The 25,123-nt window shown below is 49.2% G+C and overlaps 10 protein-coding genes across 10 annotated transcripts; 4 read left to right on the top strand and 6 right to left on the bottom strand.

Annotated features, from left to right (window-relative positions):
- Window positions 1-823: 823 nt before the first annotated feature.
- Window positions 824-1,835, top strand: BC939DRAFT_469408 (uncharacterized protein). The gene has a single exon (XM_051558012.1). It carries the CDS (start codon window positions 902-904, stop codon window positions 1,433-1,435), a length of 534 nt encoding a protein of 177 aa, XP_051406423.1. The 5' UTR covers window positions 824-901; the 3' UTR covers window positions 1,436-1,835.
- A 1,253-nt stretch (window positions 1,836-3,088) lies between these two features.
- Window positions 3,089-5,000, bottom strand: BC939DRAFT_46860 (regulator of chromosome condensation 1/beta-lactamase-inhibitor protein II). The gene is made up of 6 exons (XM_051557930.1): window positions 4,553-5,000; window positions 4,426-4,454; window positions 4,277-4,342; window positions 4,073-4,178; window positions 3,768-3,924; window positions 3,089-3,650 (listed from the first exon to the last, which is right to left on the bottom strand). Exons 1-6 carry the CDS (start codon window positions 4,818-4,820, stop codon window positions 3,158-3,160), a joined length of 1,119 nt encoding a protein of 372 aa, XP_051406422.1. The 5' UTR covers window positions 4,821-5,000; the 3' UTR covers window positions 3,089-3,157.
- A 19-nt stretch (window positions 5,001-5,019) lies between these two features.
- Window positions 5,020-9,246, top strand: BC939DRAFT_469401 (transport protein Avl9-domain-containing protein). Its single transcript, XM_051558011.1, has 12 exons — window positions 5,020-5,175; window positions 5,308-5,435; window positions 5,563-5,753; window positions 5,892-5,981; window positions 6,113-6,176; window positions 6,284-6,363; window positions 6,479-6,697; window positions 6,796-6,933; window positions 7,030-7,153; window positions 7,251-7,388; window positions 7,493-7,667; window positions 7,760-9,246. Exons 1-12 carry the CDS (start codon window positions 5,141-5,143, stop codon window positions 9,117-9,119), a joined length of 2,742 nt encoding a protein of 913 aa, XP_051406421.1. The 5' UTR covers window positions 5,020-5,140; the 3' UTR covers window positions 9,120-9,246.
- Window positions 9,247-9,249: 3 nt separating this feature from the next.
- Window positions 9,250-10,812, bottom strand: BC939DRAFT_469399 (mitochondrial carrier domain-containing protein). The gene has a single exon (XM_051558010.1). It carries the CDS (start codon window positions 10,709-10,711, stop codon window positions 9,368-9,370), a length of 1,344 nt encoding a protein of 447 aa, XP_051406420.1. The 5' UTR covers window positions 10,712-10,812; the 3' UTR covers window positions 9,250-9,367.
- A 133-nt stretch (window positions 10,813-10,945) lies between these two features.
- Window positions 10,946-11,902, bottom strand: BC939DRAFT_46576 (uncharacterized protein). The gene is made up of 2 exons (XM_051557557.1): window positions 11,840-11,902; window positions 10,946-11,716 (listed from the first exon to the last, which is right to left on the bottom strand). Exon 2 carries the CDS (start codon window positions 11,634-11,636, stop codon window positions 11,181-11,183), a length of 456 nt encoding a protein of 151 aa, XP_051406419.1. The 5' UTR covers window positions 11,637-11,716; window positions 11,840-11,902; the 3' UTR covers window positions 10,946-11,180.
- A 924-nt stretch (window positions 11,903-12,826) lies between these two features.
- BC939DRAFT_497469 (uncharacterized protein) lies at window positions 12,827-14,032 on the top strand. Its single transcript, XM_051559725.1, has 2 exons — window positions 12,827-13,301; window positions 13,416-14,032. The coding sequence occupies exons 1-2, from the start codon at window positions 13,100-13,102 to the stop codon at window positions 13,913-13,915; spliced, it is 702 nt and encodes a 233-aa protein (XP_051406418.1). The 5' UTR covers window positions 12,827-13,099; the 3' UTR covers window positions 13,916-14,032.
- BC939DRAFT_469392 (acyl-CoA dehydrogenase/oxidase) lies at window positions 14,022-15,463 on the bottom strand. Its single transcript, XM_051558009.1, has 3 exons — window positions 14,841-15,463; window positions 14,359-14,720; window positions 14,022-14,227 (listed from the first exon to the last, which is right to left on the bottom strand). The coding sequence occupies exons 1-3, from the start codon at window positions 15,317-15,319 to the stop codon at window positions 14,100-14,102; spliced, it is 969 nt and encodes a 322-aa protein (XP_051406417.1). The 5' UTR covers window positions 15,320-15,463; the 3' UTR covers window positions 14,022-14,099.
- A 992-nt stretch (window positions 15,464-16,455) lies between these two features.
- On the bottom strand, window positions 16,456-18,189 carry BC939DRAFT_508380 (uncharacterized protein; the record flags this gene model as incomplete). The annotated part of the gene is made up of 4 exons (XM_051560993.1): window positions 16,456-16,884; window positions 16,991-17,318; window positions 17,924-18,077; window positions 18,183-18,189. The coding sequence occupies 4 exons, from the start codon at window positions 18,187-18,189 to the stop codon at window positions 16,456-16,458; spliced, it is 918 nt and encodes a 305-aa protein (XP_051406416.1).
- Window positions 18,190-18,377: 188 nt separating this feature from the next.
- Window positions 18,378-20,522, top strand: BC939DRAFT_508379 (peptidase M24, structural domain-containing protein; the record flags this gene model as incomplete). Its single annotated transcript, XM_051560992.1, has 7 exons — window positions 18,378-18,534; window positions 18,649-18,777; window positions 18,876-19,014; window positions 19,165-19,502; window positions 19,613-19,804; window positions 19,914-20,133; window positions 20,270-20,522. The coding sequence occupies 7 exons, from the start codon at window positions 18,378-18,380 to the stop codon at window positions 20,520-20,522; spliced, it is 1,428 nt and encodes a 475-aa protein (XP_051406415.1).
- A 61-nt stretch (window positions 20,523-20,583) lies between these two features.
- BC939DRAFT_469376 (uncharacterized protein) lies at window positions 20,584-21,196 on the bottom strand. The gene has a single exon (XM_051558008.1). It carries the CDS (start codon window positions 21,092-21,094, stop codon window positions 20,696-20,698), a length of 399 nt encoding a protein of 132 aa, XP_051406414.1. The 5' UTR covers window positions 21,095-21,196; the 3' UTR covers window positions 20,584-20,695.
- Between the last annotated feature and the right edge of the window lie 3,927 nt (window positions 21,197-25,123).

Here is a 25,123-nt window from a genome sequence, read left to right as displayed (position 1 = left end):
CAAAAAAAAAAGCTATTTATTCTTGGTTTTGCATGAATAAAAGTAGCAGGGTAGTTTAGTCTACGATGGCCGTTTCTCTGCTGATGCCATTGGGCATGAACGGTGAGTCTTTTTAGCCCTGTTCGATCGTCTCTTCCCCCCTGACTTGACTAAGGAGAATTGCGATTACGATTGTCTGTCGCTCTGTCTCTGTCAGTGCCGATATAGTAAAATGGTTCTGTGGCCGCAATAATTATAGGTCCGGCGGTTTTTTTTTTTTAATTGCTCACAAGAAAGAATGTAGCTTTACTAGACTTCCCCTACCAGTTTTCTGTGCCCTTGTGATGCTGGCAGTGGTGCTAATAGGCTCGGTGCGGATCGCTTATGCTTCAGTAGCAGTGACTCCCCACTTTGACTGGGATGTGTAGGAGAAGCAGGCAAGCTAGCACGCACAAGAGCCCCTCTGCATCGTTGTTTTTTGAGTTGGATTGTAATAATAGTCTAAGCGACTCCCCTGGAAGAAAGGTGGGCCCATGGCCCATGGTTTATGGAGTGGGAGTTGTGCGTTGAGTTCAAAGAGAGTTTTAATATGCATAGAAATGAGTGGTTGGTTTAAAATAGATTGAAATTGGCCCATTTGGGAGAGAGCCTTGCCCAATACCTGGAAACCCATTCCCAGGTACAACCTGCACCCGCCCGCCTGCGACTAGACTGGACTAGACTGCTACCGCAACTAACACCGGCACCACCAAGGCTTCGCAGCATGGTCTCCGGCCTTGTATTTAATGGCGCCCTCCTTCTCCCTCTCGCTTTCCTCTCTTCTTCCTGATCTCAGTCTTCTCATCTCTCATTCCTTTCTTCATCACTCTCCTTCTTCACACATACCCCAATACCCCCTCCCCACACACACATCCTATCCATAATGTTCATCAAGTCTGCTTCCCTTGCCCTCGTGGCCCTCGCTGCCGCCACCGTCTCTGCCCAGACCCCCAACCACACCTTCTTCACCAACCCCATCACTGACGACATGGTCTACGAAGCTGGTGCCAACACCACCTTCTCCTGGCAGATGGCCTGTGTCGCGCCCTCGACCGCTACCTCGACCACTCCCACCAAGGTCGAGGTCCAGCTCGTCAACTCCACCGACACCAACAACGCCTTCTTCCTCGAGACCATCACCTACATCGACTGCTCAAAGTCCTCCGGCAACCCCGCCTGGGTTGTCCCCGACAGGAGCGGTGCCAACGTCCTCTACTCGCTCAAGATCGTCCTCGAGCCCACTCCCGTCTACTCTGGAAAGTTCAAGATCAACTCCAAGAGCGCCCCCGCTCCCTCTTCGTCCGCACCTAGCGCCGGTGGCAGTGATACCACCAAGCCCAGCGCTGCTGGCTCCCTGGTCCCTGCCTTGACCGGTGCCGTTGCCTTGGTTGCCTCTGCTGCCGCCATGCTCTTCTAAAGGATTTTTGCAGGTTGAAAATTCCCATAGGAAACACCACCGTTACCATCACCACCACCTACACTCAGCATGATCGACCGTGAGAGCAGCAAAAGGAGAGCAAGAAAACAAGGAAGACAGATCTACCTCTATATATTGTACTACACCTAATACGTGAATGTCCCCACACGCAGAAACTAGAAAAAAGGCACAATTTTACGAACAATAAAAAGAAAAAAAAAAAACTTGCCCGACCAAAGCACCAACATTAGGTCCTGCGGCACGCAAAAGACTTTATGTACGCTAGACGTTAGATTATCATTATTGTTTTCTTATTATGTAGCATACTTCAATAATCCCCATGCGATCATCAATGAGAGAACTACGCGTGAGGGAAGGAAAAATAAAGTCCCAAACGGACCTTTTTTTTTTTTTTTTTTTTTTTTTTTTTTGGCTCAGTAGCGCAGCCCATAGTCTATAGCTCAGCAATTGCAAACGGCATAGACTATTCAATGGACTATCGCATCATGTAATAAACGAAAGGGCTCATTAAAGGAAGCGCTGGAAGGAGTACCATCCATTATTACTAGTCTATGGTTCCTGTATTTTTTTTTTTTTTTTGCAGCAGTGCTTGCATTTTGGCTCACACATAACCAAAAAACATAAACAGCTCCGTTGTATTAAATCTATCAGAGTAACACAAGCGCGGTACCAGGAGAGGTGTAACAGTAGGCATGTTAGATAAGATCGAGGTCATTTGTAAAACCGGGGGGCTCAAGAGAAAGGAGGGTTCAGCAGGAAGAGGACTCAACAGGAAGGAGGGGGGGGACAAGGGAAGGTCAAGAGAGAGTCTTCGACAGGTTTTTGAGCCTTTCAAGAGGCAAACTACGACTGATAAGACATATTGTCCATGGATGCAGTCCGCCAGTGAGCCATAGGTCGGACTAGATACTGACAAGTCTGAATAAATGCCTGGAAGCCAGGAGCATTCGTTTGGGAGCCGCTATTTAAGCGATGCGGTGCTCTTCTGATATCAGATATATAGTCTACGCCCGAAAGGTTCGCAAGATCTTTGTTTTCCAATTTTATAATTTGTTATACAGACAGATCTCTTCGAGGGAGTGCTCCCTCTTCCCGCCAACGACCCTTTCTTTAATTCAGCAGACAGTGAATCTGTCATATTCCGCCACGCATTTCGACAAGCCCGGTTTCTGGACGATTAATCTCGAGGACTCAAACAAAGCCTCGACCAGCCGCACGGGCTTCTTCTGCTCTTGTGTCCGTAGCTGGGAATCAAAAAACTCCAGGACTTCGGTCTCGGCCCGTTTCTCGTCCTTGGTCAAACCCAGAAGCGGATGTAGAGCCGACGGGCTCATGTGCTTGAGATTGAATCGCGCACGTAAGCTGTCGTCGGCCATTTTAGAGGCCGTGGTTGTGGTTGTGGTTGTCGTCGTCGTTGTCCTGGGGTTCGACGAAGAGCCATCGTCTGGTGAGGCGGTAGAGGAAGAGGGCTCGGACCAGGAGAGGACTTGGCCTTCGGATGAGACCGCGATCACCTCGGACGATCCTCCTGCGACGTCGACGATCGAGACGTCTAGAGGATGATGGATCAATCGTGCGACATGGTCTTCATGGTCACTTACTCCAATACTCCCGTTCTCCATCAACAGAATATCGCAGCCTGGCAGATAATCCAAGTTAACCTGTTAATCTCCTGATAGGAAAGAAGAAGCAATCGCGATGTCACAAGCAAAAGGACGACACGGTCAGAGAATACCGCATTGGCTTACCTTTTGAGGCTGCCATCTTTTTGATAACGAGGTCCGAGGTCGACGGTACGGGATGGAATGTCCGCCACGGTTCCACATAATAAAACTCATCTTCCGGGGGGATGTCCGCATAAAACGGACTGTATGGCTTCTCTAGCGGCATGGCCTCACTATACGTTCCAAAAGTCATCAATAGGGGCTGCTCGCGCTCCACGTCGTTGGCTGATGATGTCGATGACGAAGATTTCGAGACAGGCGTTGCAGCGACTGTAAAGTGCCAGGGACTGCAAGCGACATGAGAGATATCGTAGCCCAGGACGGAAGAGACCAGGAGTGGACGGAGACTCTTTCGCATCACAGGGATAACCTCGCCGTCCTCGTTTTTCTCGCCAAAGGGAATATAGCCCCAGATGTAGAGTTCGTCATCGTTCCCGTCCTTGGGTCTTGCGAGCGCCATGGAGTAGTTCCTATTTGGTTTCGTAAGAGTCAGATGAAGATTAGGGAGGAAGCGCATGCATTAATGTGCTTTAAGATTGTAGGATATCAAAATGGACGTTTGTGGAAACAGTAAAGAATTGACCTACCCTGCTGCAAAGATTTGTTTGATGTCGCGACCGAGCGCGTGAAAGAACTCGACGGGTTGAGGAAGAGAGTCATAAACTTCGTCACCACGGCCAAGGCACCCAGATCCCCATGACCAGAGCTTTCCTGTCTTCGAGAGTGCCAGGTTATGGAAACTGCCTAGTTGATTTTTGCGTCGTCGAGTGTAGTCAAACACAAAATAAGAAGTGTCAATTGAATGGAATGATTTGGTTCATGGCCACAGATCTTCCACTATGCAGAGGGAATAGAGGGCGAGAGGGTTTGCTCCGCACAGCAACAAAGATACCTGAAGCAACCTGGACGATCACTTCGTTCGCCAATTGGTTCACAAAATGAACATCCGTTATATCGTCCGAGTCGTCGTCGTGAAATGATTCTGTTGTGAGTCCAACCTGTATCAACAGCGGAGAGATGTCTTTTTAGTACTTTGCATTCCTGTTGGTGCCTTGGTGGAAAGAAACTTCGATCTGGACATCCATTCAAAAAGTACCTGACTGTAGTAGTTGGACCCCCAGACATGGATGTTGCCGTCGACGATAGCGCAGCTATGAGCAATCTGCCAGATTAACCCAGATTAGTTTGTGTTCATATCGAATGGAGATAGTAACACGACAAGACATCCCAGATCGACGAACGTACTCCTGTACTTAATGACGAGACCACTCTGCCTACAAGTCCACATATTCGTTATTGAGGAAGCGATATGAGTATCTCGCAAGATGCCTAACGACGTTAATGCAGATTACTTGGCTCTTTGGTTCGTTACCGCTGAATTCTGGTTTCACAAGCGGTGTGGTGTAAGTCGAGTCCCAGAAAATCAACCTCTGTCCAGATTCATCCAGCACGAGTGGCGAAAGCTTTTTCGGCGTGATGGGATCTTCCTTCGGATTGAATAGCCAGGAGAGGAATGGGCGGGTCTGGATCAGCTGTGACCGCGCACCCATGGGCCGAAGTAAGGGTGTGAATGCAGATCGTGTTCCTTGGGCGAGTACGCCCCTCCGTGCGTGTGCCTTGGCTGCATGAGCAATGAACATTGCGTTTTTGCTTTCTTCCTTGGCTGTTTACGTGTAAGTGCTGGTGTATTGGTGGTTGGGTGTGATGCCGGTTCCTCTTTGGCTCCTGTTCCTGAAGTGATCTGGATCTTCCCCCCCCACAATGACCAAATATGGAATGTCATTAGAATGTTGTACCCCTAAAGTTCCACCTCTTTTTCCTTCTTCTGCGCCCATGGGTAATCACACCCTCTTTACTCCCACTCCGCCATTCATCCCCCCTTTACATCTCCTCCGTCGCGACTTAATCCCGCCCCCTTTCTTCATCCCCCACCATCGTCCTTCTCAACAGCCAGGCAGAGATGGGCGTGATACTGCATATAATTGTCGTGGGTTTGTACGTCTCCTCCCCTCCCGGTTGCAAGCAAACCATGCTCACCCAACAAAACGTGCTTTTCCCTTGGCTCTCTTGGCACGGACGCAACTTACAGGAAACATAACACACTCTTTGAACTGGAACTCTTAATAGTCACCATGCCCATGGCCCCATTGTCGAATACGCCTTCCCGCCCTTTCCCAGTCAGACTGTTCAGACTTCACTTATGCGGTTAGACGTGCCTGAAGAATGGTCTCTGCTGCCATTTCTGGCCCTCCCAGGTATCCCATCCTTGATGATCCCTTGATGAATTGATCTCCAGTAACCTAGAACCCTGTTGTCAGTACTCACAGCCATTAATTTCTCACTTCATTTTTTTTACTTCAACGATATTCATGACATGATTAGACGGGAGCCATCAAAGCGACGAGGATTTCACGTACTTTCACCTACCTCCTGTCAAGGGCCGCAAAGACGCCTCAAAGACATTGTTCGGGATATCCTGTAACCGACAGATCTTGACAAAGGACTTGATGGTCAAGACTGATGATGTCACTCGAAGTTCTGTCCAGAAGGCTGTCGTCGTACTTGCAACGCAGGTAACAAAGTCGATTTGTTGTCTTTTTTGCAGAGGGCTGAGGGAGGCCCATGCAACCAAGTTACGAAACAAGCGTGGACAGTCAATGTGATGTTAATGCTAACGCTTTGTGTGACCATTCCTTTACGTACATGCATAGCCTATATTTGGAGTCCTGCGGCAGAGGTTGGCGGTCGTCACGGCCGCGTGGTTTGGTCAGAAGGACTTTACACAGACGGATATCCTTGCAGTAAGTATTCATCTGCGTGGCGATAGTTATTATGTTGCGTCGCTTTTTTTTTTTTTTTTTTTTTTTTGTTGATTACTACTAGAGATAATTTATTGACCGACGAATGATATGTCCACTGGTTTTTTTTTTAGCAATTCTACGAAAGTCTAGATGCGACCGTCTCGGAGAGCATACCAGATTCTGCATTCATGATGGGTAAGAGCTGGTGTTGTGGATCAAACTTTGTCTTCAACTGTTTACTTTTTTTTCAGGGCGCTTCTGGCCGTTGACTGATCATACTTAATGATTCTTCGTCCTGCTAGGCACGTCTCTTCGTGAGCTGGTCAAAAAATTCAAGTACAAAGTCCTGGTTCTCTTAAAACTACTTTTGTTGGAGAAAAGGGTGCGTGCGTGGTTACAGGGATCGTCAGGTTTTTTTTCTTCTCTCAAGCGGTGATCTGTGTCAATTGCCCTGATTGCTGACAATGGCTGTTCATCACACCATGGTAAAACAATAGGTCATTTTCTTTGGATATCCAGTCGAGACACTGTGCACGTATCAATACTCGCTGATCTCACTGATTCCAGGATTGTTGAAGAGTTTGCAGGACGCAGGATCGCCGCTGCTGGACTCGCAGGAACTGTATATGCAGAGCATGTCAAAGACACCGGCACAGTCGACGGATAAGCAGGCGCTTTTCAAATATCTGGGGTTTCCTCTTCATATTTTTGGCGAGGTGAGGCTTCATTTTTGAAAGTAGAATTACTTGCAGGATTCTGCAAGACCCTGCTCTGTTAACGCACTGGTAATTTTCGTTTGCTTTGGGAAACATAGGGATCGTTCTTTCAGCCATATCTGCCGCTTCAGCAGATCGATATCCTGCAGGACTCTCAGACACGGAGCTATATCATCGGAACAACCAATGCCATTTTCTTACATAATCGCGATTGTGCAACGGACGTTATTGTGAATGTAAGCAGGGCCATTGCCAGATCGCAAGCTAGCAAGGCATGGAATTTTCCAAGGTTTGCGTCTTGTTAACCCATCATGAGATATTTTTATGTTTAGACCGAGCCAGGGACAGTCGAATTTTTACAGGATTCACTGTCGAGCGTTCTCAGCTTGACTTCAGCAGATCGGCGGTGGATGGACGAAATTATCGAGGCTGTTAATGACAACGGCGTTAATGATGGTGAGTGTTCAATCATATATGTGACCACTCGGTAGAATATTCTTGAAGCGAGTCGGCCTGACCTTACTTTGTCTGATATGTGTATGGAACTGAATAGCACAAACGGAATACACGGGTAGTGATGACTATTTGCGTGCAAAGTTCGAAGAGTATCTCTTGACGCTGTTGTCAAGTGTAAAGCATTCACAGTATACGCAAGTTGATGATTCTATCGAGGGCATCGGGAGCGCAACCGGTAGGGGAGCAGGATGTCTTTATAATCGCGGCCTTTTGCTTGAAGCGACTTTACTGGGAGTCGTTGCGCCGAGATTTAACGCATTTTTTATTTCGACCTGTAAGATAGGGACCTGACATCGGACTATGGAAGTTATTTTATTAAGGCTTGGCAACAAACACCAAATTACCAGCTTTGGAACGACTATGTTGATTGGGAGCTGCTCAATGAGATCGTCGCGCCAGGGCATCCATGTCAGGGCAACTTTTCTTTGGCCCACGTTCAACGGCGGTTAGCAAAGTAAGCGATTTCGCGATTGTCTGGTATTATATCTTTGCTAGTGCTTTTCGATGGGTGTCTGACCTGATTTATCCCGTGGATGACAATAATAGTCAGTTGAAGGATATGAGGATCGACAAGAACTTGCAGCCTTTGAAGCAGTCGTTTTCGAGAGCGATGACGACGAGCAGAGAACGACTTTCGAATGTCTTTGACACTGTGTGGCAGGAATTCGAGAAACTGCAGCCAGAAGAAGGATTGGGACCCGCAGCATCATCCTACGAACCAGCATTGTACACACCTCGGTCCAGAGAGGGGACTCCTTCAGATGGGAAGGGGATTATCCAGGGCACGTCGACCAATCCGATCCAACGCCCTGCATCGAGAATATTTCCGGATTTAGAGCCGACAGCTGAGGATGACCTAGACGACGCGATTGTGCCACCGAAATCGCAAACGTCCTCGCCACGGCCGCCTTCTGCCTATCAACAGCAGCCGTCAGGGTCTTCACGACCAGGCTCGAGTTTGACAACAGGATCAGGATCTTCGGCGTCTACACTGAGCTCGACGCTAGGCCCGGCGACAGCAGCGACAGCGGCGGCAACGGCGGCATTGGGGCAGAGGGCAGCAGGGATGTTTTCAAATGTGTCGAGTTTCTTTCAGGCGAAGAAGAAGGAGCTGCTGGAGGCGCAGCGCGACGCGGAGGAGCAATACCAGCAACGGATTCATCAGCATGAGCGGAAGAAGAGAATTATGCAAGAAAGAGCTAGGGCGACAGCAGAGACGTTTGTGATCCCTTCGGCGAAGCAGACGACGACGATCAAGACGGAAACGAAACCGAGGAATAGCCCGGAGCAAGGGGTTTATGTGTACGTGCCGCCAAAGTCACCGCTGTCACCCAGGTCACCGTTGTCACCCATGTCACCCAAATCCCCTACAGCGTCAAAGAGTGCGTCAGCGTCGACCTCAACGTCGGGGACGTCGAGTTTAGCAGATCTGGTAGGAGCAAGTTCTGAGACTTCGACAGTACCGATTGTAGCACCGATCCCAACAGTACCGATAGTGATCTCGCCAACATTGACCAGAGGCAGCAGTCGTGATAAAGATGGCATGTCAAATCAGGAGAGTCAGAATGAAATTGAAAAGGAGCTGCAGGAGGCACTAGAGTCGAATGCGAGTCCGGTTTCGGGATCCAGGAGTGGGAGTGGGAGTGGGGGACAGTCTTTGCCAGTAGGGTCGACAGCAGCGTTGCGAGGATCGACGATGACGCCGACGCGGTCGTCGACACCTGCAGAGATGTACTCGCCATTTTTGGAGATCTCGGCGCCTTCGTCGCCTATGAAGACAGAGGCAGAGGCGGAGGCACAGGTAAATCCGTTGGGCGCGGCGACGACTGAGAGGACCGAAGGTGTTGATGGCGAGAGCGAAGGCGGCAAGGATAGCGAGAGCAAGGTGGAGACCGAAGGAAGCTGAGACTGAAAAGAAGGGGATTAGTTTGGGCGAAGCACTTTTGGTTTCGTAGACTTGTATTTCATGCTCTGTTTTTTCTCTATGCTATTTAGTCATTAGATTGTGTTTCACCAAACATGTTGCTTCTGCCTGCTGTAATTTGTCTCTTTATTATAGTCTATGTTGCATGGTTTGGGTTGGCGTAAAGCGGCTGGGAGGGTGTTGGGGGTACAAAGTCTTTTGTCGAAAAAAAAAAGAAAAGAAAAAAGACTTTACGCCGAAGTGACACGGTTGCGCATGTTGTGGAGGGCGAGGAAGAGTGTGAGCATCCAGGCGACGACACGGTCCTTGATCATGTACATGAGACCGAAGGAAAAGAAGCCCTTGACGACTTGGCCCTGGCATCCGGTGTAGAGACCCTTGATGCCCTTGTCCTTCACCACGGTCCTGATCACATCTGAGATGCCGTCGAATCCCTTTGTCTTCCCCTGTGATGACGATGCTGTTCCTGAAGCTGCTACAGAAGCAGAGTCGGTTCCGATAAGAGATTCCTCGTCCGCGTTGTTGTTGTTGTTGTTGTTGTTGTCGCCATCGTTGGCATCTTCGGATTTGGTCTGAAGCTTTGTCTTTGTGAGGATGAGCGGGTAGGTCAAAAAGGAGGCGATGGCTTTTGAGCATGCGGAGATGAAAAAGATCTGGAGTGAACTCAACGATGCAGCCGCCACAAGAGCAGATTTCGAGCCGTTGGGGACCGCAGAGACGGCGGCGGCGGCGCGGGCTTGACGGGCCAGGATAAACTTCTTGAGGGTCTCGAACAAAAAATAGGTGATCGAGGGGTTAATCGACAGAATGACCGTCGGCGCATATCCGGCCCAGAACCCGAGGATCCCATCCTGCGCATAGATATCCCTGATAATCGCGCGAGCAGAGACCTTGATCGGCTTCCCACTCTCTGTCGAGAGCTCCTTCCCGATGACCTGCTGTCGGGTGGTGACGACATGAATCGGGGCCGTGAAGAACCTGGAAATAACCCCGGCTTCGGCGCCCAGGAAGAGTTCCTGAATCGTTGAGAGTTGACCGGACCGACGACGGTGTTCCTTGTGTTGGCGGAGGGCCATGTAGACGTAAAAGTAGACAAAGTTCGAGGTCAAGGTCGCGAGGGTGTCGGAGCCGAGACCGGCGTAGAGGGCTGAGAAGCCCTCGGATCGGTAGGTCTGCCGAAGCGCGTCCGGCACGGATGTGTAATGGGTTTTCTTTGAGGTCGTCGACGAGGATGTTGAGGTAGATGAAGAAAGGGAGGAGACGGTGCGGGTGGTCGTGGTGATCGTCGTCGTCGTGGTCTTTTTGCGGCCATCTGGGGAGACAGATAGGGCAGAGGTCTTTGAGGACGAAGACGAAGAGGTGGAAGAGGGGAGTTCAGGGCGTTTGAATTCGATGGGGAGTTGCTCCTTGCGGCCGGACGAGGAGTGAGAGTGGGGGATAGAGGCCGGGTCCTTGGTGGATTGGGACTGGACGCGGGTGGTGGCCATGTCGAGAGGGTAGATGACGACATTGGCGAGCGCGGCAGCAACGCCGCCGCTGAGGGCGTGTCCGATCGGAGGCAGTTCGTAAGCCATGTTGAAAGAGTGGGGTGAGGTGAGAGGAGAGGGAAGAGGAGAGAGGGGAGAGGGTGAGTGAAGAAGAAGAAGAAGAAGAAGAAGAAGAAGAAGAAGAAAAAGAAGAAGGAGTTGGAGGAGGAGAAAAGGTGGAAGAAAAGGTGGTAGAAAAGGTGCTGAGAGGAGGGGCCTAAAAAGACTGTTGGCTGGCTTCGTAAAGTGAACCCATTGAAAGAAAAAAAAAAAAGTGACATGTGAAGAGAGCTTTTTCTCCAGCGTGCTGTGGGAGGGGCAGAATCTGTATGCAAATTACACAATTGAACGGGGGGGAAGAGAGAGGATCTTGTTTGTTTGTATCTGTGGGGCAGCCAAGAAGGAGGTACAGATCGACCAACGTAACCCACCCTTACTTTCAAATGCATTGTGTTGCCTGGATGCGATGGTCCCCCTCTGTGCACCTAGCTTTAGCGCAAAGATAGCTCAGAAGGACTCAATTGCATCCGCAGTTGGTTGGATAATGGATAGAGTCTAGTGGACAATGGGATGTATAATTAAAGGTTGGTTCTCTTTGAGGGTTATATAAGGGACACATGGACCAGGCTTGTTTGATCGCATCTCTGCTAGTCAACGCGTTGTGGAGAGGTATAAACCCATGAGGGAGGAAGAAGCACACTAATGACTGATGACAAACGATAGGCATCTGGCCAGGAAATATATATATCCATGATTCTGGAGCTGGACTGGAATCAGACTGGGTATGGGTATGGCTGATTGGCAAGCTCGGAGGAAGCAGTGGGGAAAGTGAATTCGAGTGGGTGCGTGTCCCTCTTTTGAAATGTAAATTGTCTGCCGCATTTGGGTTCCCATTCATTCGCTTGCTTGCTCTTCCGATCCGTGTCTGAAGGGACTGAGGAAAGATATTTGTCAGTGTCCCGGATACCCGCATGTACCCACCTTGGCGCTAAGGGTGGATAGGCCGCTATACGGCACTGTACATGAAGAGTGAAGAGTGATAGAAAAACGGTGCTGATCGGTGCATTGGTAGATTCGATTGGGGAATGGTATAAGGTATTAGGTAAAGTTTTAAGGAGGGTTGACAGCCTCTCTCTGTCTTTCTTGCAGTCGACAATAGTAATGGAATGTACTCACAAATGATCCTCAAATGACGATCTGTTGGACCTGGATGGCCTTCATCATGTCCAAGGAACCATGCATAACGAGGGCACCTTCGGGTCAGGTTCATTTTGGGTGCCTACATACACACGCCCGAGCCAGGTTGTTGTCCCATAAAACAGCAGCAAGGTCCTTTTCGATGACATTCCATAGTCTATCTTGACATCGACGTAGGGGTCGACATGTCAGGAGCCATGCTTATGCTACTCTTACTACTGGTGCGGTACTCAGCAGACGGCAATGGCTCCTCAATGGAGAGAGAGAGAGAGAGAAATAGAGCAGGCTGGGTATTCTGCGGAGTATCAACGTCAACTTTGTCATCCCACGTACTGATGGTTAATGGAGGAAAAAAATATTTTGCCTACACCTCGGATGTCACTTCCATAACAGGCATGTGGGCCGTGTTGCGCCCCAGGCATCCTCTCTTGAGGAGAGCCAGAGCCAGAGCCAGAGCCGGAGATAACCCTCATCATGAATGATTACTCCAAGACACGACACCCATGCAAGGCATCAGATCTATGCCTAAGTTGGGTTGCAGTGTAGCAGCGTCCCCCATGTGTATCTGAATGTGATCTACAGCACAGCGTGTATAGTCTCAGGCACACAACTCTCTACTGCTGTATGGCTGACTGCGCAGGAGAGCACAGGACTTCGGTCGATGGGCCAAGTATGGGATAGGCTTTAAAGAAGCGGAGGCCAGGCTGATTCCCGAGAAACAAACTTCTCACGCACCTCCTCTTGTAATCATGGCTAATCGTAATTTAGCGAAGGAGCACAAAGTGACGAAAGAATAGTAGGAATAAATAGTAGGCCGCCCAGGAGAGAGGGAAAGACAGAGACGGGAAGAGCCAAAAAAGAAGCACAAACCCTGCCCCCGCCGATCCCCTCCTTCCGTATCGACCCACTTGTCTCACAATTTGGAGCGATATAAAAAGAGAGGGAGGGGCAGTTCTCGACAACAGACAACAAACACACCAACCAGCAATCAACAACCGACCATTGACAAAGCCCAGCAGCAGCAGCAGCAGCAACAACAACAACAACAACAGCACCAGCTCCTTCGACTCTTTCTTCCTTCTTTCCTTCTTTCCTACCTCCTCCTCCCTCTCGTTCATCCACTCACTCATTTGCTCATAATACCCGCCTCCTTACTCCAACTCGAGATACCTTCCGACAACTGCGCACCTCATACCTCACTTCACACTTCCACTCAACTTTATCACACTACAAACAATAATGACTGATATGGCATCCCAGGACTTCAAGAACCCTCACCTCGAAACACACGATGACAAGAACGAGCTGATCGCCATCGCAGCAGCGAAGGGTGCCGGTCTGGCTCTCGTTGCCGGAGGCCTCGTCGCCATGTCCGGTGCCCGCTACTCCCGGACTTATCAGACCATGTCCCGCTCTATGAAGATGTTCCTTCTCGGTTCAGGTACGCAACCAACTTTTGTCCACCTTTTATCATTCTTTAGAACCCATGTCTTCTCTTCAATTGCCCGAAACAAGCTTAGTTAACTGATCTCGCACATAAAACATTCATTAACAGGTGTCGCCGCAACCTCGATCCTGTTTGGTGACCACGCCCGTGTGCACTACGAAGACCGCCAGCTGCTCCGTCACCTCGATGCCGAGGCCGCAGAGGCCAAGCGTGCCGAGATCCGCGCACAACGTGGTGTCCTTGCCGAGCTCAATTACCAGGTCCGCGAGAACCGCAACATGGTCGTTGGTGTGGCCTGGTTGTCGTGCATGGCCGGCTCTCTCGGCTACACGTTCTCGAAGAAGGGTCTGACGACGACCCAACGTATTGTTACTGCCCGTATGTACGCCCAGGGATTCACGATTTTAACGATGATGGCCGTCGCCGCCATCGAACTCACGGAACCACCACGACCAAAGCAGGAGGTCCTCACGGATCAGTGGAAGGCTATCCTTGCAAAGGACAGGCAGGGCAATTATATCGTCAAGGATCCCGCAACACAGGCCAATAACTCTGTCGCGGCCGCATCCTTGTCGGCGCCTTCAACGGCAGTAGCAGCATCGGCATAAAGGAAAAAAAAAAAAAAAAATGGCGCATTCTTGGACGGAAAAAAAAAAAAGAAAAAGTCGTTTGTAAACAATTCACCCATCATAGATAAAATAATAAACATAAATCATTCATCGTCATCTCAAAGGCCCCCCTCTTTTTTTTTTCTCTCTTTATTACTATCGTGTGAAGGATGCACAGCGACGTTTACAGCTTGGAATGGTTCGCCAAAATCTGAGCGCGGCGCGCCTTGACGGCCTCTTGCTTCTTTCGAATATCGTCGCCGCGGAGTAGGTCGAATCGTGCCAGTTGTTGAATATGCACCTCATCAGGACCTGTGGAAGCAGCAAACGTTCAAAAGAACCATTTTCACAACCGTTAGCACCGGGACTTCTTGATCTCATCCGATCTATATATCCCATCCCAGAAAAAAAAAACGAAACGAAACGAAACGGCCTAGACTTACCATCTGCGATGCGAAGAGCACGCGCCCCGGCATGGAATCTGGCCAAAGGAAAGTCCTGACTAACACCAGCGGCGCCATGTGCCTGAATCGCCAGATCAATGGCTCTCTGGAGCATATTGGGGACCATGACCTTGGCCATGGCAATGTCGCGCAACGCACCCTTGGCACCGACTTTGTCGATCTTATCGGCCGCGGCCAGGACCAGCAATCGGGCAGCATTGAGCTCAATACGGATCTTGGCCACATCTGCGGCCACGGTGCCGTGTTGGGCGAGCACGCGTCCGAACGTTCGGCGTGAGGGGTCCGTCACTCGGGCGATCATCAAGTCCAGAGTACGCTCTGCCATTCCAACCGCCCGCATGCTGTTCGATATCATTTGCAAGCAAATAAATGGAAGAGTGGGCGGTATATCAGTCACATAACAGCATACCGATCCGAACAGAAGGATAAGTACAAGTCAGGTACGCGTTCTAGAACTGTACCAGTGATGAATGCGTCCAGGTCCAAGACGTCCCTGAATGACCTCAAACCCCCTCCCTTCGCCCGCGATGATATTCCCCACGGGCACCTTCACGTTCGTGAACTTGACCTCGCAATGTCCCTCGGGCGCATCATCATATCCATACACCGTCATCGGCCTCACGACCTCCACCCCCGGTGTATCCGCATCCACAATTACGATCGATTGCTGCTTGTACTGACTCTCGTTATTCGGGTCACTCTTCCCCATGACCAGATAGACCTTGCAACGGGGATCGCCCGCGCCGGAAATCCACCATTTGTGTCCGTTGATGATATAGTAGTCACCGACACGTTCGATCCGGGTCTCGATGTTGGTCGCGTCCGAGGAGGAGACGGCGATCTCGGTCATGGCGAAGGCGGAACGGATCTGACCGTTCATGAGTGGGACGAGGTATTTCTGTTTCTGGGCGGCGGTGCCGTATTTGGCAAAGACTTCCATGTTCCCCGTATCCGGTGCTGAGCAATTGAGTGCCTATTGCGTTGTTGGATTGTAGGATGAAGGACAGGAAGAATGGAGAAAAGCTCTATGTTAGTTCACTCGACAGCTCAAAGAGGGGGAGGGGGAGGAAACCAACCTTGGAGCTTTTTTTTTTTTTTTTTTTTTTTTTTTTTTTTTGGGCTACCTCAGGAGCAACGCGAGGGCATCGACCGGTGATCTCACAGAGATGGGCGTACTCGAGGTTGGTCAATCCGGGGCCTTCGGGGTAACCCTTGTGCAGAAAGAGGTTCCAGAGACCTAAAGACCTTGCCTTCGCCTTGAGTTCCTCGATAACCGGAGGCACGACCTGTATAAAGGAGCAGCATGGGTTTTGTTATTGGATTGAACACTAAAAAAAAAAAAAGAATATGGTTCATAGGCCGATATTCCATGAATGCCTATTAAAGTCCTTACCTTCCATCGCTGGTCGCCTCGCCCGACCTGGCTCTCGTATATTTCTTCGGCGGGGATGCAATCGTTCTACATGTGAGAGAAGAATTGGTCAATGAGATGAGTATGAAGATGTGGAGCGGATAAAACTCGACATTGACAAAAAGGAACGTTATGGTGATGGCTATATACCTCGACAAATTCTGTCAAACGCCGGTGAAGTTCCTGGCATCGAGGTGAGAGTTCAAAGAGGCTGGACATTGGATAAAAGGAAAAAAAAAAAACTATTGTCGTATAAGGCGAAAAGCGTGGAGAGGGGGTGAAGAAAACGAAGATGTGTGGAGAAGACAAAGAAAAGCGGCGAATGGGGACCGTGTGAACGCTTAAGTAAAGGAGTGAAGGAGGTATTGGATTTTTGCGTCCCGTGCAGACAACGGCCAGCATTGGCTCGATCGTTTTTTTCTTTTTAAGATCGTACGAAGTACTTACCTTCAGGTAGTGCACGATCTGCCGATGGACTAGTGTACAGTACATCCGTCCGTGGAAGTAGCATGATGTGACAGATTCATTCTTCCCCCCAAGGGATCCTTTTCGTTGAACTCTAGATTTCTCGATTTCTGGACGCGTTTGTTGTCGTTTTTATTCATTATTAAATATCTTATAAGTCTAGGTGCGAGTCCTGCTCCAGTCAACATCTCAAATTACCATTAGCACTCCTCCTCCTCCTGCTGCTGCTGTCTCTGTCGTAGCTCCTTCTCCTCGGCTTCAATCTCGTCGCTCACAAACTTGCTATTGTACACGATCGGCAACAGCTTCAACATTGATCCGATCCCCATGATCTGAACACACACGGACCAGATCAGGACCTGCTTGATCGAAAACGGACACTTGGCCACGCGCTTCATCAGATACCATGCCGTGACCAGCTGAAAGCCATGCAGGAAGACTGCAAAATGGACACAGGTGCGGACGGTATCGAGTCCCCAGATTTGTTTGATCCAAACGAAGGGCGGGATGCTGACGTTGGGGAAGAAGTAGACAACGAAGAATGAGGAGACGCTGATGGCGAGCGCGATCAGGAAGGGGCTCCAGTGGGGCCAGTACACACCCAGACCTGGTGGTTGACCTGGGATCTGCTTCCCGAAATAATAAAAAAAGAAAAAGAAAAAAGAGGTGCGCGTTTAAATTTAGGTACATTTGGAATGCATGGCAAGGTTCGGTGACACTAAGGCAGGTTTTTACCTGACGACGGACAACGGACCCCCGTTCGGCTTCAGCTTCGGCTTCGGCTTGTTTGCCAATCCTCAAGAAGGCCTCCTTCGCCATGACCAAAGAAAGCGCCGGACTCGAGAACGAGACCGAGACCTGCAATGTCGGTCCGGCCTGCGCAGTCTGTCCCTCGATCACAAATCCGTCCCGATGGACTTGGACGACTGCTGCAGAGACAACGTTCTTCTTGGAGAAGGATCGGGCCATGACCAGCACGGTCTCTGGATGCTGCTGGTTGAAGAACTGGGACAGCGTGTCCGAGTGTGGAGCGATCGGGTCTTGATGGTTGTCCGACATCAGGCTGAGTGGAATGAGTAGGGAGATGAGGAGAAAGGAAAAAAGAGAGAAGCGATGAGGGGACGGAGAGGATACGATGCATTTGAGAGCAATTGGGGCCATGCAAAAGGGACACACAAACACAGACACATGGCAATGTCCGCATTCTGCACTGTGGCATATTCAATTGGTGCGGATGTTCCTCGAAACTCTATTTTGAGTGCCACCGATGGTCCAGCCCCGTTACCTCTCCCCCTCACCCAGGGTCGAGTGGACATCATCACAGCCAATATCTCAGTTTGCAATTGGACCATTGTGAACTTGACGCATTTCAGTTGAGCGCGACTTTATTTTATTTTTTGGTGGCGTTAGTTTCGGCTATGCTCGTTTGCACGCTGCACTGCACCGCTTGTGAAAGAAAGTACCGTCGCTTTCCCTTCATAGGTCATCGTCAAACAGGTCAGGGAAGTCTATCATCAACAACAAAAACAAACACACATACACACACATACACACATACGGACATGTCAGCATTAAGGGAAGCCAATAAGGTCGAGATGGCGTGCGTGTTTCCATGGCACGAGACTCCAGTAGAAAAAAAAAAAAAAAAAAAAAAAACCAGCAAAGTACTTGCCATTGAAGAAGTTCTTGTCGACAACCTTGACGTTCTGTTGGCGTGTGTTTGCGAACCGGGAGGCTCCTTCCTCATAGGGCTCCTCTCCTGTGGGTGAGGGGGCAATGAACTCGTCTTCGTCGAGCATCATGTCTTCTTCGTAGTCATCGACTATCAGGTTGGAACACGAATGTATAGTGTATAGGGTTAGAGTTCCTGAAGAGCTTGGCCGTATTCATAGGAGGCTGAAGTCGGTTCCATGAACAAAAGACTTACTGTCCATGTCGATGTGTTTGTGTGTATGTGTTAGGCGTTGATGGTATGAGCTGAGAACGGAGTGAAGAAGGGGAGTGCTGCGTCAGGTCGCTGCTGCTGCTGTTGCGGGACTGCTTGTTATTAGAGACGGTCCACAATGGAGACAATAGGAATCAGCTTCGAATACACACACCCCACACGACTCTTGTCAACACCATGCATTCCCTTGTACAGGAACTGGAAAACACAACTATTGCTGACGGCGTGCCAGAGACCCAGCTGGATGGGGCTGCTGCCACAGAGGCAGGACCAGCAGCAACGACAGGAGAAGTAGTCAAAAAGAAGAACAAGAAGAAGAAGGCCGCCGCAGCAGGTAGGTCTAATAAGAAAATACAAGAGCCATCGAAAAGAAAGAATCGCTGAACGCGCTGTTCCGAATTCAATTGAGCTGCAGCTGACATCAAATTTCTGAATGACGCTGATATAGCTCCTGTGAATGGTGAAGCAGAGCCAGAGAAGGAGGAGAAGGAGGAGACATCAAAGGACGCAAACGCAGAGGACGACGACGATGAAGACGACGATGAAGAGGAAGCAGTTGCCTCGGGGACTGCTACTGGTGCGTATGATTGGGTCAGAAGAACGGCCGATACTCGGGTTTCTACAGAGCGATCAATTGGTCTAACATGGGACGCATCTATCTGTTACCTTGATTAGCTGGCGCAAAGAAGAAGAAGAAGAAAAAGACCAACAAGAAGAAGAAAAAGATCCAGACAGAGCCTCCGACTATCCCACTCTCAGTGTTGTTTCCAAGCAAGATCTACCCAGAAGGAGAGCTATGCGAGTATAAGGATGAGTATGTCTCTTTTTCTTTTCGGTTCCTATAGTCACTGCGACTAAATGGTGCAACAAAAAAGAAAAAAGAAAAAAAAAAAAAAAAAAGAAAGAAAGAAAGAGAGACTTGAGCACCTAAAGAAGTTCTAATTTGCATCTTTCTGCTGACTAGCAACCTGTGGAGAACAACGGACGAGGAAAAGCGTGCGGTCGAGAGACAGAACTCTGACCAATACAACGATGTCCGTCGCGCCTCAGAGGTACATCGTCAAGTCCGTCAATACGCCCGTCGGAACATCAAGCCCGGGATGACCATGACCGAGATCTGTGAGATGATAGAGAACGGCACACGGACGCTCGTCGAGGCCAACGGATTTGAGTCCGGAATTGCGTTCCCGACAGGATGTTCGTTGAACCATTGCGCGGCGCATTATACGCCCAATGCGGGAGATAAAATTGTCCTGCAATATGGAGATGTCTGCAAGATCGATTTCGGTGTCCATGTCAATGGTATATGTTATGACAGCATTTTGTTTATTTTTTATGTTATGTTATATTATGTTATGTTTTGTTTTGCGTGACGAAAAGGGTTCTAATGCGCCTTTGTGGACGGATCATAGGAAGAATTATCGATTCGGCATTCACGCTTACGTTTGATCCGGTGTATGACAATCTCTTGGCGGCTGTCAAGGATGCTACGAACACTGGTATCAGAGAGGCCGGTATTGATGTCAGGCTCGGCGATATCGGAGCTGCTATCCAGGAAGTCATGGAGTCGTATGAAGTCGAGATCGGTGGCAAGACGTATCAAGGTACGGCCCCATTTCAACATTTAAAAAAATCGCGAGTTGGGTTCTGAAAATGATTTTCTTTCACAAAAAAAAAAAAAAAGTCTAACGTTGCTGCTTCTTCATTTACTAGTAAAACCGATCCGCAACCTGACAGGACATTCCATTGACCTATACAAAATTCACGGAACGAAGGCTGTGCCGATCGTCAACAACGGAGATCCGACAAAGATGGAGGAGGGCGAGTATTTTGCGATCGAGACCTTTGGAAGTACAGGACGTGGTATTGTCCGATACGATATGGAGACGAGTCATTATGCTCGTGCCTATGACATTCCCAAGATACCCATTCGGTAAGCCTCAAGCTCTCCTTTTTTTTTTTTTTTTTTTTTTTTTTTTCACAAATTCCTTGTGGACTTAAAGATCATAATGTTGATCCTGTGCTGACAATTCCTCTTTTCTTTTGACTAATTAATTTCGTCCGCTTAGTCTTCCAAGGGCTAAGGCACTGTTTGAGACCATCAACCGCGAATTCGGTACGCTTCCGTTCTGCAGGCGATACTTGGACCGCGTGGGCGAAGATAAGTACCTGTTGGCGCTCAAGAGTCTTTGCGATTCGGGACATGTGGAGGGATATCCACCATTGGTCGATATCAAGGGGTCTTTTACAGCGCAGTATGAACATACATTAGTCTTGCGTCCCACGCGCAAGGAGGTCTTGAGTCGTGGCGATGATTATTAGTTTGTTGCGAAATAGAGGTTTTATTAGTTGTTATGTGAGGGATAGAAATAAACGATATGCAGCAAAGGAGAAAAATGGTTCATTTCGCATTCGTTGGAGCTACAGCTGATAAGGAAAGGCCCAGTTGAATCATCTGGAGATGGGGCCTGAGATGGGTTTACGAAGAAGAAGCTTTATTGCGTGTTACTGTCTGAAGCTACTTTTTCTTGGGCCTCTGGTTGACCTGATGGGTCCTTGCCTTGCTCTTGTTCTGGTACTTGTTGCTTCTGGTTCAAGGACCCTGACTGACTAGACTGAGGTCTTGTCAGCTCGTTGAAAGCCCTCTGGAAGTCAATTGAAACCCCATAATCGCCCGTGCGAGTCACCCCTCGACCCTCTTGTATCATCATACGAATTTCGTGAGCATGTCTTCGTGCCTCTTTTTGCAGCGCTTGCTGTTGCATACGCGCTTGGTGGGCCTCCCTTCGTATGCGCTTTCGGTTCTCTTGATCCTGCATCCGGGCCTGATGGGTGTTCATATAGGGCGCAGTTGTGGCGCTCCTGTGGAGGGTCTCGGGGGTTTTGGGGGACATGTAAGTTGTTTTGGTGGTGGGAAATGTTGGGTCGTATACGTGGGTTGAAGGGATTCGAACTCGCAATAGGGCCGGGTCAGGATGTGTGATGCAGAGTGGATGTTTGCTAGACAAAGACTGGGGTTCTATCGATTGGCAAACGGTGCTCTTAAATAGCTGTGTCCGCGTGGATCCAGATCATTGAACGCACTATTTCATGAAATAGGCTGGAGTGGTACGTAACTGGTCTTGTTCTAGTTCTAAATCGCTGCAGAACTGGAGATGCGTAAACACGGGTGAGGGAAAAACTATCAGTGTTAAACAAGGGGTGCGTTCCTTTTGTCTGGATAAACTCGTTCGCTATATCACTTCCGCGATATGGTCTTCTGTATATCCGCATGACAAAGCACTCTGATAGGATCTGCTACCAATATATTCGGCTGTTATTATTTTTAATGGACGCATGAAGATGCAGCGAAAGAGAAGACAAAGTACACATCTCGGCGAGGTGCAACGTAAACCATAGACGAACAACGCGTCTCTGGTGCGCTCAATGTAGACACTATCACAGTGTTCGTGGTGTTCAACTTTTTCTTTGTTGTAATTCTTTTACGTCTTCTGCTTCCGCTTCCACTGGTTCCCCCTATTCTTCTGGTGCGTCCGGTCCAATAGTTTTCTATGGTCGATATGATTACAGTGGAGTAAACTCTAGCATGGATCACACGGGATCTCGGTCTTCATAAGCATTGAGTCTAGAATACAATCGCCTCTCCACTATAAATCACCCTGCCCGAACTCTCACACCCATGCGTGATAGTTGCTCCTGTAGCCGATCTTCAATAAAATCACTTAGTCAGAAGTCAAATATCCCTGGCATTCATTCTTGAAGTTGATGTGATACGCCATTCTTTACTCGGATCACTCTTTGAAGCCTTGAGCAAAAGCATGGCCTGCGATTTGTCGCTAATCTGCCTGACTTGATCGGATGTCAGTTTCACGGCCGCTGCGCTGGCGGCTCCGCGCTCGGAATCGGCGGGGAAGAAAGATCCTGCTCTAAAGGTCTTGCTCCTGTCCCTGTCGCCATTGCTATAGTGGAGTTTCGTTTGTTGAGCCCAAGCACTCCTTTCAAGTCTTCTCTCAGCCGATGCGCCGTGGCTGGGCACTGTCTCATCCACTCTGTAACCCGGTTTTTGAGCTCGGTAATATACATCACGTCAAGGCCATGTGTTCCAGATGCTTCATTCTAGGCAGCAAATATAACCGGCATATAGCCGGCATATAGCCAGTCGTTTGATACTCTTCTCAGAGACTGATGTGATCTGTGCGAAGGATTTGGCATGTCCATTATCCATCGGTACTGTTAACGTTACTATTGTTGATGTCGATTCTGCTGACGACCCTGTATCCGTTATCGTTTTTGTTGTTGCAGGATCCCGCAGACTTGAACTCAAAATGAACGAGGAAAAGTCTGGAACATAGCGCACGCAAGTACAGGAGAAATGGTACTCTGCAAAGGACGGAATGGAGAAACTCGCTGTGGACGACCTCTTTTCCTTCTCGAAAATCGATTCGAAGTAGCCGGCTAGGCTGGGAGCGACAATCTCGAGCGTCATAAAAAAAGTCGATCACATCTTTGACAGAACGAATATCAATATTGGGTCAGGTACAGTTCTGAGATTTCCAACTGCGCTCCCGCTGGGTCGGGGAATGATGGACCATTTGGAGTATCTCCGCCTGCGACAATGGGTGTCTGTAGAAGGTAAAACAAAGACGTTAAGAAGTGTCCAGGCCTGACGGAGGAAGTCCCAGAATAGATCTTGATCAAAGTTCATTGACGGTGGCGCATTGCTCCTTCCTCCCCTTTGCTGCTGTCATAAAAAGCTGCTGTGGTCCTGGCGTTGTGGATCTTTAGGATCGCGGAGACATAGGCTTGGAGAGTGGTTTGGTCCAGCAGAAAGCAATTGGGTTCCAAGACTTGCAGCCAATGCTGTAATCTTGAGGGTGAAGCACTCAATTCAATGTCGCCCTCGCGTTCCTTCAAAGACAGTGGTTGCTCGGAATACATCCAGAGCGTGAGGTAGGCTTCCAACAGATTCGGGCGCGATCACAGGAAGAAGTTGAGATCGACCAAAGGACCCTGAGCATCGCAAAGTCGCAAGACTGTCAATCCAAAAAGGTGTCCAAACATTGGGTAGAGACACTCTTTGAGACTAGCGTTTTCGAGTACCTCCAGTTCTACGAGACCTCTCATTGCCCCCTTGTTCGCGTCCCTGAGCGACTACTTCATCATTCCTAGAAAGCACTACTTACTAGGACTGGGTTCGAGCTCTTCCGAAGGACCTTGTACGTATCCTGATAATCAAGGTGTAGGCGTGCTGCAGGTTTCCAGTCGCGTATTTCTACTAGGCGCATTCGACAGAAGCCTGAGCGAGGTCCCGGAAGCAGAGATATCGGTAGAAGGGAGAGTAACCGTGGTTAGAAAGGGCGGTAGAGATTTAGTGCCAGTCGCGGCAGACCAGGCGAGCTGAGGGAATAAAATGCAATAACAGGTGGTGGGAGGCTTGAGAAAGGGCTTTGTGCAGCTGCAGAACAGAGTATGGTTGGTATTTGGGAAAGGGGTGTCGACGTTGAGAGAAGTGTTTATGGCGGACGGGGATAAGAAGGATGGGGGAAAGAGATGAAGGAGCCGAGGAAGGTGGACTGAGGTTGAGGGTGATAAAAAATGGTGGCAAAGTGTTACAGGGCGAGGGGTCAACCATGCACCGCGGACCATGGGCAAGACGTACGCTCATTGGTCCAGTGCAAAGCCAATGGGCTGAGCTCAAGCGAGGATAAACAGCGTGTGTGGGGTGTCGCACAACAAAACAAACCTGTCATTTCTGCATGTGATGTCAGGGTCGCGAGTGTAAATCGTATGCTCTCGTATCCAACACAATAGATTTTGTTCCTCCAGGGGGACACTGGGCGACGATCGATTGACTTTAGCGAGACATGTCATACAGGAAGCAATTGGGACTAGAGGGTCGATTTTACAGAAGCAATTGAGGGCAGCGATTGGCTTTTTTTTTATTTTTTATTATTCGTTGGACATCTGGAAATGAAGGAATGTGTGTGAATCTATGATAAGCAAAAGGTGTGAAATATATGTATAAAAACGACAATGAAGAGGGTATATAGACAATTGCACACGCGTGGGTGTGATCCGAAAATGTGTGGATAGTGGATGTGAAGAAGGAGCAGAAAAAAAAAAGTAGCGCGGAGGAATGCGTTGCTATTTTTACGGGAGCGAGGGTTCCAATTGGGAAGGTGGGCGTGGTATGGCGGGAAGAAGTGGGCTGAGAATGATGTAATTTAAGGTTACCCGAAAACCCAAAAGTGCTCAGCCATTGCACCCGTTTGCAGCAGAGGGGGTGGTATGTGCAGAAAGTAAATATGTATAATTAGGAAACCTTTTTTTTTTGTGTGTCGCATACCTCACAGAGGCAAGCAAACAATGAATTATGAACAGGGTTCACGAATAATGAACAAACAAAGATGCAGGAAGATAAAAAAAGAAAGTAATCTTCCACAAGAATTGATGGATTTCCAAAGGAGGTAGGGGAGAAGGAAAGAACTAAGACCGTGATCCGGACAAGAGCTGTGTTTGATTGATATCGGCATATCCCTGCTGTCCGGCCTGGCTACTTGGAGGGTCGCAACTGGCATTGGGTGCCAGGGAGGATTGAGGGTCGCCTTGTGATGCCATGCTGAAGGAGGACAGATCGACGTCTTGCTCTAGTGCCATGGACATGACGAGTGTTTCGATGGATGGTGTGGAATGTGGGGTGCCATTGAGCAGGTCTTGGTTGTATTGTTGGGCGAGATCGTGGAGTTGTCGGGCATCCTCCGTCTGATCTTGGTACAATTGGGATCGGGCACCTGGGTGCTGCTGTCCGGCGGTGCGGTCACGGTTGAGGGTAGCAGCGGGCATGATATGTTCTTGAAGGAAGGGAGCAAGAGGCAAGGAGAAGAGACTGGACGATGGATCACGGCCGGTACAGGTATATGCAG

The sequence above is a fragment of the Gamsiella multidivaricata genome (genome assembly GCF_025024155.1).
Source record: "Gamsiella multidivaricata strain RSA 2152 chromosome Unknown BC939scaffold_129, whole genome shotgun sequence".
NCBI classification, from domain to species: domain Eukaryota; kingdom Fungi; phylum Mortierellomycota; class Mortierellomycetes; order Mortierellales; family Mortierellaceae; genus Gamsiella; species Gamsiella multidivaricata.
The sequence above is the reverse complement of the archived record's forward strand: the minus strand, read 5'-3'. Positions and strand labels throughout refer to the sequence as shown.

What these genes read in the sequence shown, in the direction of transcription:
- BC939DRAFT_469399 (XM_051558010.1), bottom strand. Translation starts at nt 10,711, where the DNA reads ATGGCTTACGAACTGCCTCCGATCGGACACGCCCTCAGCGGCGGCGTT.
- BC939DRAFT_46576 (XM_051557557.1), bottom strand. Translation starts at nt 11,636, where the DNA reads ATGCGGGTATCCGGGACACTGACAAATATCTTTCCTCAGTCCCTTCAG.
- BC939DRAFT_469408 (XM_051558012.1), top strand. Translation starts at nt 902, where the DNA reads ATGTTCATCAAGTCTGCTTCCCTTGCCCTCGTGGCCCTCGCTGCCGCC.
- BC939DRAFT_46860 (XM_051557930.1), bottom strand. Translation starts at nt 4,820, where the DNA reads ATGTTCATTGCTCATGCAGCCAAGGCACACGCACGGAGGGGCGTACTC. An exon ending in TCTCGTCATTAAGTACAGGA is followed by an intron (nt 4,343 to 4,425) that starts GTACGTTCGTCG and finishes TTAATCTGGCAG; the next exon opens with ATTGCTCATAGCTGCGCTAT. An exon ending in GGTCCAACTACTACAGTCAG is followed by an intron (nt 4,179 to 4,276) that starts GTACTTTTTGAA and finishes CTGTTGATACAG; the next exon opens with GTTGGACTCACAACAGAATC.
- BC939DRAFT_469392 (XM_051558009.1), bottom strand. Translation starts at nt 15,319, where the DNA reads ATGGAAGTCTTTGCCAAATACGGCACCGCCGCCCAGAAACAGAAATAC. An exon ending in CCTGGACGCATTCATCACTG is followed by an intron (nt 14,721 to 14,840) that starts GTACAGTTCTAG and finishes GATATCGAACAG; the next exon opens with CATGCGGGCGGTTGGAATGG. An exon ending in TGCTCTTCGCATCGCAGATG is followed by an intron (nt 14,228 to 14,358) that starts GTAAGTCTAGGC and finishes CTGCTTCCACAG; the next exon opens with GTCCTGATGAGGTGCATATT.
- BC939DRAFT_469401 (XM_051558011.1), top strand. Translation starts at nt 5,141, where the DNA reads ATGGGCGTGATACTGCATATAATTGTCGTGGGTTT. An exon ending in TCGTCGTACTTGCAACGCAG is followed by an intron (nt 5,754 to 5,891) that starts GTAACAAAGTCG and finishes GTACATGCATAG; the next exon opens with CCTATATTTGGAGTCCTGCG. An exon ending in AGATTCTGCATTCATGATGG is followed by an intron (nt 6,177 to 6,283) that starts GTAAGAGCTGGT and finishes TCGTCCTGCTAG; the next exon opens with GCACGTCTCTTCGTGAGCTG.
- BC939DRAFT_497469 (XM_051559725.1), top strand. Translation starts at nt 13,100, where the DNA reads ATGACTGATATGGCATCCCAGGACTTCAAGAACCCTCACCTCGAAACA. An exon ending in GATGTTCCTTCTCGGTTCAG is followed by an intron (nt 13,302 to 13,415) that starts GTACGCAACCAA and finishes ATTCATTAACAG; the next exon opens with GTGTCGCCGCAACCTCGATC.
- BC939DRAFT_469376 (XM_051558008.1), bottom strand. Translation starts at nt 21,094, where the DNA reads ATGTCCCCCAAAACCCCCGAGACCCTCCACAGGAGCGCCACAACTGCG.